This window comes from Humulus lupulus, chromosome 1, assembly GCF_963169125.1.
Source record: "Humulus lupulus chromosome 1, drHumLupu1.1, whole genome shotgun sequence".
Taxonomy (NCBI): domain Eukaryota; kingdom Viridiplantae; phylum Streptophyta; class Magnoliopsida; order Rosales; family Cannabaceae; genus Humulus; species Humulus lupulus.
In genome coordinates this window covers 166123190-166133602 of record NC_084793.1, presented here as the reverse complement: position 1 = coordinate 166133602, position 10413 = coordinate 166123190, and the positions used below count along the sequence as shown (strand labels likewise).

General features: G+C 33.3%; 1 protein-coding gene across 1 annotated transcript; it reads right to left on the bottom strand.

Annotated features, from left to right (window-relative positions):
* Positions 1-1954: 1954 nt before the first annotated feature.
* LOC133800095 (DExH-box ATP-dependent RNA helicase DExH10) lies at positions 1955-9396 on the bottom strand. Its single transcript, XM_062238071.1, has 16 exons — positions 7669-9396; positions 7035-7349; positions 6807-6911; positions 6515-6583; positions 6090-6257; positions 5937-6008; positions 5724-5840; positions 5396-5596; positions 5142-5300; positions 4892-4981; positions 4717-4809; positions 4050-4203; positions 3669-3817; positions 3495-3590; positions 2852-2944; positions 1955-2284 (listed from the first exon to the last, which is right to left on the bottom strand). The coding sequence occupies exons 1-16, from the start codon at positions 8629-8631 to the stop codon at positions 2174-2176; spliced, it is 2955 nt and encodes a 984-aa protein (XP_062094055.1). The 5' UTR covers positions 8632-9396; the 3' UTR covers positions 1955-2173.
* Between the last annotated feature and the right edge of the window lie 1017 nt (positions 9397-10413).

The window sequence follows — 10413 nt, the reverse complement described above, 5'->3', positions numbered from 1 at the left end:
ATTTACATAGTATATTTATAATCATAGTTTTTATTTTCAAATATTAATGTCTCGTATGCTATTATAAGATTATTAATAGCTAATACATAACTTAAGAGCATCTCCAATAGAGTATCAAATTTGTGATACATTGCTAAAATATAACTCATTTTATAAAAAATTTGCTCCAGTGGTGTGCACAAAGTTATGCCAAATTTGGCACATACTAAAAGTTGGGTCAAACTATTATAAGATTATTAATAGCTAATACATAACCTAAGAGCATCTCCAATAGAGTGTCAAATTGGCGGTGCATTGCTAAAATATAGCTCATTTTACAAAAAAATTGCTCCAATAGTGTGCACAAAGTTATGCCAAATTTGGCACATGCTAAAAGTTGGGTCAAATTTGGCACATATTATAACATGGTGCATATTTTGCATCACCATAAATGCTACATTTTTTATTTACTTTTATGTCATTTTTATTATTTTAGTATTATTTTTATCTATTTGCATTAAATGTTATACTTTTTACCTTATTATTCTATTATTATATTATACTATCAACAATAAAATATAAAGAAAAATGATTACTTTTTGTATATTTTCAATAAATATCAAATTTGCACTAATGAAATATTAAATTTTACAACTGTTTTTACAATTGTGCATTGGAGCATAATGCTAAACATTGTATTAAATATATAATATATTAACTTTTTGTGCCAAATTTAACACATTATTTACCTCTCTCATTGGAAATGGTCTAACCTAAACTAATAAAATCAATTAATCTTATACTAAATTCATAACCTAAAATTTGTTATTTATTATTATAATCTATAATGTATACTTGATTAGTTATTAATATCAATTATCACATAAATAGATAATTTATTATTAATAACTTATATTGTTACTAATTATTACATATACAATACTATTAGTAGTTAATAAAATTTATTCTTTCTATTTTCTTTAAGGTTGTGTTTGGAAAGCTAGGGTGTAATTTTAAGTAATTATTTGATTTGACGTGTTTGTCTGACCGTGTAATTACATAGTAACCATACAATTTGAAGTAATAAATGTCACAATTACACACTCCATTTTTATTATTAAATACTATTACTTTTAAATAGTATTTATTACATAATATTAATTTTTTTTAATTACTAACTGTTTTGGTAAATATGATAATAGAAATTCATAAATAATTACCACTTGACATCCAAACACACTTTGTTTTAAGCCTCAAATTTTTTTTTATAACAATTTGAACTTTCAATTTTAAATAATTATAAAAATAGTACTCTCATCTCAATAATTTAGACTCTTTCTACTTCCATAAGCTTAAGCTACCACAAACAAGTTTTTTAAATTTATTATTGACCAAATTTGTTGTGAAGGTATTTTATTTTTTAATTATTGTTTACAAAAAAAAATACATTTGAAATTGTTTGAAACCTAAAAAAACAACGAGACCTTGGGTAAAGCCCGTTTTTTTTCTTTTTTAATTAGATAAAATGACAAGTAAACTTTTTCTTTTTTTATTAGATTGGTAGTGAAATAGACATACTCTACCTGGTCTACCACTCGTATGACAAACTATGTATTTTGAATGATGATTTTTTTGGCCAAAATAAAAGTGAAATAATAACCCAGCAATGAAGATCATTTTACAAATATATATTTGATTAATTTCAAATAAAAATTTAATTAGTTAATTTTACAACAAAACAAACACATCAAAATTTCCCACACCAACTCCATCCCCTTCTTAATTTCCCCTTTCTCAGCTTGCAGGGTTTATTTTAATGCTTTGCTTTCATTCATATATTACATAAGCTCAGATTAATATCCCTCGCACTATGCATCCACATTCAGATAACCAAGGGAATTCGAAGGCCTAGAACACGCGATTGTGTAGGAAGGGCTTCTTTGTGTAATCATTAAATTACTTCAAACTTTTCCAGCAAAAAAAAATAAACTTTTCTTCAATTATATATGGAATGGAATCCTTGGTTTTCCAAGCTAGTATGTATACAACGAGAACTAACAATTGGCAACGAGCAATAATAGAATCATAATCAGGGTCATATAAAAACAACAAAACAAAATTTGGATGCAAAAGAAAGAATAAGAGCCAACCTAACTACAATACTTCGCAAGAATTTTATTCTGCGGATGAGATTTTAAAGATAAAGTGAGTTTGCAAACATTATACCCCGGCGAAGGCTCTCACTTGCTGCACCAAATTTATTCTCTAAATCAACTTCTCCCACGGCTTGAGCTGCCCCACGTAACTTGAAATAGAAAAAACAGAATGAAATAATTTTAATAAAGACAGAAAAATTAATCCTAGCGCAGACATTTATCATAGACAGTGCACATCTATCACTCAATATTTTAACACAGGAAAGTTGAGCATCTTTCCAGATTTTGATTGAGCGGTAAAGAGCAAGTGGCACCACACTATCCCAGGTTTTTGGCACACACTTTGTTATCACACTCAAGCTTAACTCCAAAGTCTAACAGTAGTTTCTATTATGATGTATCCTTAACCAAAAAACAAAACAAAAAACCATGGTCAGGGAGGCCATGCACTAGGCCACCGGAATGCATTTTATTAAGCTGTAATTATGTAAGCCTTTAAGTGGCTGGCCGAGGATCCTTAAAGAGTTCCTCTACCATAAACTGATAAAAGGTGTTAGTTTTTCTTTTCTATTTATTCCCATTCATCTCAAGTATAGTTCTTGAACAATGTAGACATCGGAGATGTACAGTAGAAAGAAGTACGTGAGGATTTCTATTGCTAGGACTCGGAAACAAAGAGATTAAAGGTACAAAGTCAACTGTAAAGAATATCTTACCTGGTTCAAAAACTCGTCAAGCCTCCTGGCACTTCGAATGATACTGCCCTCAAAGATATCGGTCATCTGTATGACATCTGAAAAACTTGCACCCTGGAGGAAGATAAATATAGATAAACTACTTGTGTCAATAATGGATATTAAAAGAATTAAAATGATCACTTCACCATCTAAAGCAACCAAATAATATATCGTAATCCTCGTACTTAAAAGTAATTCATAAGATGAATACATGATGGCCAGACAAACCAGTACAACACCAAAAACAAGAGGTAAGTAATTAATCATCAAATGAAAAAGGCAACTCCAAATCTTTCAAGTAAGATTAATATGAACACACCCTAGTCAATATCCCAGCCATTAAAATAATGTTATAACCATGATTCTATTTGAAATAACTTGTTCTATTGTAATTTGTAACATTTTTTAAGGCAATCAAATTTCTCTCCTGAATTTAAAATCAAAAAACATTTTCCAACCAGCTATTAATTTCATCACTAATACAGAAATGTTAAACATACTATATATAGTGTAAGTGTCAATGAAAACGCTTGTTTCTGTTGTTTTTATCTGCTTTTCTCTTTTTTTTTATCATTAATAAACGTTATTGTTTCTTAAAAAAAATGTACAAAAACACACTGACCTTTGACCAGCAGTATATTACATCCATCAAGTATGGCCTAACAGTTGATTCCACGTACTCTTCAATGTTTACATCTAATTTGCATTCATGTTGTATCTGCACCATATGGAAGTAAATGACAACTACTCGTACATAAATTAAAACAAAAACGGAGAGTATAAAATAGTACAATACCTCTGCTATCCTTCTCGCACTGTCTTGGAGTTGTTGTAATGGCCCTGCAAGTTCTGTCCTCAACTGTATCTGCTCATTTGACTTATCTCCTGGAATAAAACAACTTGCAAGAGCAGCAATTTGGTGATGATCAAGATCATTGAATGTACCTGATTAACAAGCATTTTTTATAAACTCAATATTGACAAGGGGCAGTATACAAAAATAATAATTGAACTAACACTATGAGCTTGTTAACCAGGTAGAGCCCAATAATTCTAAAATCAGCTTCGATCAAAAGGCGATACAAAAAAAAAATCCCATGTTTATTATTTAGCCATGCTCAGACAGCCAACATGAATGCAAGCCTAGATTAAAACAAGAAAAGCTACTTCAGGTTACCATTGAACATCAATTCAGTAACAAGTAGTTCATCTCCCGTGTCAATCAAGCAGGCTGCTCGCCCCTTTAGCTGAACAATACCATCAGCATCAACATGGCCAAGTTTTTTCAAAACTCGTGATCGATTCTTAAGCTCGTCTCGAAATTTTTTAAGCTGTAAACACAAGGAAATTAAATTAAAAAACCAAACCCCAAAGGAAAAGGGGGGAAAAATGCTTGGTGACACTTTCCACAAAACATTAATCAGCACTATAATCAGACTATAACAAATTTGTACACCAGCATTTACTTTTTTTGTTTCCCAAGACACTGTAAAATCATCACATGAGCACACCAAAATCATATTGTGCATTTTCAAAACCAGACAAGCAATATTTTTCTCATGCGCAACAAATTATACGCCAACAATAGTAATAGTGACTATTGACTTGTTAAAAAGAAAATAGAAAACTAAAAGGAGATCTTGTTCAAATGTACCACCATTGTTTATAGTAAAATTATTAAAGACTCGTATAATTAGTTGGAGAAAAAGTCAAAATTGACAAAATAGCATCAAAAAGTTGACTTTCATGAAACAATTTTGACTACCCTACCCGGTAGGGTATTCACTCGATACAATTTCAATTCCAGTCATAACTGTTAAACACAGTATCGAAGTAAACCATACTTGAGAATCACGCATCTTCGACTTCAGCTGTTGAATTTCATGATTCACCTCCGCTTTCCTCTGAAATGATTTAATTTGGTCTACATCTTGAGACTGCAGCAGCATCAGTAAAGAATAAAAGTGAGACAAACACCTCAAGAGTCTTTTCTTTAGAAGGCATTTTTAAATAACAAACCTTATGGAGCGGATGAGAATATAGCTTTTTTTCGAGCTCCTCAATTTGTTTTACCAACTCAACAATCTCAGGATCTTCAATGCCCATGTCCTGAACTCAGCACAATACAAAGATGAGAATATTTTAAATATAATGCTTTAATAGTTATCTTCCTAAATGTAATAAATGTTGTAAAATGTGATATGCATATTTATTTTCTGGGACCAGACAATAAAAAAACACTGAAGTTGAAAATACATCTGATAGTTACCGCTACAGGATTCAACTTAGGAAGACCTTGGGGAAAACGAGTTCCCAGCTCCTGTACTGCAAGCAGAATGCTTTGCCTTGCTTCTAATGGTCGCAGATCTGGAGGAATAGATATCCTTAGTCTGCTGAGAGCAGAAATTAAGGGTAATTGAACTGGAACCTAAACAAACGTATATATGCATTAGGAGATCTAAATATCAATTCAACCACAGGAGTGGGAAATCAAAGCAATTAACTCTACACTTTCAAACTCACCACATGCATTTCACCCTTCTCTCCTGGACGAGGTGGACATGGTTTGGGTCGTGAACTGTTCTCACTTGAACCAGGTGAACAGTGTAGTAAGGTATCCACAATGTAACCACCCCCACGTGCACCTAATACTGCTGAGGGCTTCTTAATAACATTAACTACAACACCCCAACCCCAGTCTGTTCCACCTTCCCTAATTCCGACCTGAAATAACACAAAAAAGACACTAAATGGCAACAAAAACACAAACACAGACAAGGGATAGACAAAAGTGCAAAAAAATTAAGATTCTATACACGATTCATCAATAATGCCCACTCTCAGGACATACCAATCGACCAGGTTGAAGAAAAAACAAAATTCTTTCAGGCCTCATTATTTCTGACATCATCGTTTTCTCAAGTTGGGCTATATCAAGTTTAATCTTATGATATTCAGAAACAGCAACCTGTACGTGGATGATAAATCAAGAGAAAACAAAACAGATAAATAAATAATTTTTTAAAAATAAACTTGAAGATACGTGGAAAAAGAAAAAAATTACCTCTCCTGATGCATCAAGTATTGCAACTTCCTCCTCAAGCTTTGAAACCCTTTTGCCTATATCAGGTAAAGCCTGAACCATAAAGAAAATTCCGCGTAATTAATCACAATTCATAAAGTGCCAATTCAAATAAAAGGAAAAAGCAATAGAAACCTTCTCATACTGAAATTGGTGGAATGAATTCTTTATCACATGCTCGGCGGTGAACTGGCCTTCGGCACGGCTCATCAAATTTAAAATGGAGTAGTAGCTCAATCTGAAGGTACTCACCAAAGGAGCTGGTTTACCTAAAACCATGTCCCTTAGTGTATTCATCTCCATCTGTGATGAGTATAAGAAAGATTGTTCATTCGAAAAACCAAACCTTTGAGCCTGATAATTAGCACTTTTTCCAGGCTGTAAATTTAAGAAAAATAGTGCACATTGAAGCATTTTCATCCTCTTTTTTAATCATATCACTAACATTTAGAAAAAATCAAATGAACAACAAAACAAAAGCCATGTAAAAAAATGAAAACAAAGAAGGATGACTAAAATTAAAAACGATGATAGACTTTCCTAAAGCTTATTAGTAATACCTGCTCATCTATCATTATTATACAAATGCCGCGGTCATCTTTGCCACGACGCCCAGCCCGTCCACTCATCTACCAAAAGGAAACAAATAATCATTAGAAATTAACACATAAATTTTCAATAAGGGAAACAGCCATATGCCCTAAATTGATGTGTCTTTTAAAAAAGCTGAGAGTGATCTTCTTCTTCTTTATTCTTCTTGTTTTTATTCTTTCGTTATTTTACAATGTTTTTATATCCCCCAAAATCCCTCAAACCCTCTTAGCATAGCAGAGGCAAAGCAATCTCACTCACCTGAATATACTCACCTGATCCAATGAAACGATGGCTATCACCATCCCACTTCTTAACTGCAGTAAACACAACTGTTTTTGCTGGCATATTCAAACCCATAGCAAACTGCACAGTGAAATGAATATCATTGACAAAGTTTTAATCAAATATAGAAACTAAAAACGCACATCCAAAAATGAACTTGTAAAGGAAAACGGAAGGTACACTATTGCCAAGAAATAATCTCACCGTCTCTGTAGCAAAAAGTGCCTTTACAAGGCCTTCTTGGAAAAGAATCTCTACCAACTCCTTAATAACTGGAAGAAGACCAGAATGATGAACAGCAATGCCTCGCTGAAGTAGTGGTAACATTAACTCGATTGCAGGTAATTCTCTGTCTTCTTCATTCAAGCAGAGTATGGCATTACGAAACACTTGCTCAACAGTATCTTTTTCCTCTTGTGTGTTAAAATCAAGCTTGGACATTGACATGGCATGTTGTTCACACTCTCTTCTACTGAAGCTGAAAATAATAACCGGCTGCAACTTTCTTTCCATAATCATCTGATGATAGAAAACGGCACAGACTATTTACTAATAGCTCTATAAGCAATTTTATAGTGATAAATCGCGAGGAAAGAAACTTCATTTCTAGTTTTTAATTTCACATGATAACAAGTGATTTAATTCCAATTATCGACGCATAAAGAAAGCACAATAAATTAAGAGAACACGATTTCCTTTATCAATTTAAAAAAATGATAATCTAGTAATTGAATACACAAAACTTGAACCTTTTCTACAGTTTGTGATTGTACAAGTGGAATCAAACATCACCTATACCTAAAATGGTAGGCATAAAACAATAAGCAATCTAGAGTACCTTGACGATTTTGAAAATGTCCGAACCCCCAGAAGCAGGTCCACCTTTTGCTATTCTCCCACTTGGCTTGCCATTAGAGCCTCTGTGACCTTTAGAATCACCAAAATCTTTCTGTTTTGAGAATGTATCTTGCAGCTTCACAAAATTGTCTTCTCTAAACTGTTCATTCTCATCAACCACAAGATATAACCCACTCCCACCAACTGGGAAAACATAATGCTGCAAAGGGGTCGGTCGAAAATCTGTGTAAACGACATGACAAGGCTGTTTATGCAAATTACAGATCCACTCAGCGAACTCGGTGGCATTTGACATTGTCGCCGAGAGAAAAACCATTTTAATGGCCGGCGGCAAGAATATTATGCTCTCTTCCCAAACAACCCCTCTTTCACGATCCTTCATGTAATGAATTTCATCAAATATAACCCAAGCAACTTCTTTCAGAACCTCTGAACCTCTATAAAGCATTCCCCTGAGAATCTCAGTCGTCATAACCAAACAGCTAGCGTTTGGCGAAAGAGTGACGTCACCAGTCATTAAACCAACGTCTTGAAACTCTTGGCTGAGCTCTCTGTACTTTTGATTACTCAAGGCCTTCAATGGCGAAGTGTAGATAACCCTCTGTTTATCTCTGAAAGCCATGGCAATGGCGTACTCGGCCACCGCGGTCTTACCAGCCGAAGTGTGGGCCGAGACCAAGACCGACTCGTTTCGTTCCAAGCAAGACACAGAGACTTGCTGAAACGGATCGAGTTTAAATTGGTAGGTCTTGGCCATTTCTCCATTGTAGACAGGATTGGCTAGGGTTCCATGCTCGGACTCGTCCTTGGCCGAGAAGTAGCCACTGGGAACTGCAACTTCATGAACGCAGGTTCGCGTCAGGCTTCGCCGCTTTGCGGAGTCGGTGACTTCTGACTCTTCGGGGTCCTTCCGTTTCCCTAGGGTTGGCGAAGATTCCTCCATCGCTAAAGAGGTCGAAGCTTTTTTCCCTCTCTTCTCAAGTTTTTTTAAAAAACTCAGAGAATAAGAAAAAGAGTAATTTTGACTTAGGGTTTTTGGATTTAGTAAGATTTTAGCTTGAACCAATGCCAGGAAAGAAATTCAAGAAATGTTGCTACGATGCTGTTCGAAGCAATAGTGGGCTACATTGGGCTTAATACGAATAGGGGTGGATAAGTTGATAAATACCCATTTTAATACTAGTGGGGTTTTTTTAAAAATTATGGACAGTTTACATTCACTATACATATATACGGAAAAATAAAAAAATTCATAAAATTATGGTAATTGATTAGAAAACATAAAAACATGGGAATTTCCCTTTATATAACTAGATTAAATCCTAAATTTCAAGTTTTATTCTGAAATTGTATTCCGCCTCAAAGTTTCTTGAGACCCCATTGATGATGGCCGACCTCCACTCCGAACATATCGCTCCCTTCACCCATTTTCAGAGCCAGCGGTAAGAAGGGCTAGAAATCCATGGTCGTTGCCTCGCCTACCATTTTCTTTACGTCAATGTTTCATCCTCCCTAGACTTGTCCTCCATCTTCAATCTCAAGGATATGGTGGCCTTGCACCTCGACGATGTCAAGAAATTCATTGGATGATCTCGCTCAGAGATTCTCGAGTTGCTGATATCTTCTTTGGGCTACAAATGTGGCTGCCAAATTTGATATTATGAGGCTCGTCTTCCATGAGACTTCTTAGTTTTCTTTATGTGCTTCTTTTTGTGTGCTACGGGATGAGTCTCGTAGAAAAGTGTCTTTTGAATACGAAACAATCATGATTCCCAATTATTGAGAATATATTAAATATGCAATTAGTGCCCAATTTTTATAAAGAAAATGTCGAATTGTTCTTGCTATCTAGTTTGTTTTCATTGTCAGGATTCATTGCTATGAATGCAACTTTGGCAAATTGTGATGGCTAAGATATTTTATTTGAGTGTACATATACGTTGACACATACTTTTATGTGATGACAACTTTGGACACGCTTTTCTAGTTGTTCTATGGTGCTATATAGAGAATTTATAGGCTTTACTCATTATGTTAAACATTATAAGTCAAATATAGAAACCCCGCCACTAGATTATTGGGAGTGATTCAACAAAATATAATCTCATACTTTATGACTGATAAAATTAAAAAAGACAGCAATAATAATATGATATTTTACAATCAAAAAAAATTAACAAAAATAATATAAAAAAATAACAAAAAGTAACTTGGCATTTTGCAAGATAACAAGAAAAAGTAATATGATATTTTGCAAGACAACAACAAAAAGTAATTTGATATTTTGCAATCGATAAAATTAAGAAAGATAACAACAAAAAGTAAAATGATATTTTACAATCGATAAAACTAATAAAGACAACAATAAAGAAAAAATAAAAAGTTATCTAATACTTTTTGGATATCATAAAAATAACATGAAACTTTTTAACACAATAATATAGATAACAAAAAAATGTAACCTAGTACTTTTAAGATATTATTAAAAGTAACTCGGTACTTCGAAACAGATAATAAAGACAAAAAAAATTAATCTCGTACTTACAATTAATATAACAACCAATAACAGAATACAAAAAATTAAACAATTTTATAGTTATATCACTATAAAAAATTGTGAAAGAATATAGCACCAAAAGTTCTTCAAGAATGAAACAGCGGAGAAGAATAAGTAGCATAATTATTGTTATACCCTTAAATTCGAGTTGAAATATTCAACTTAAGG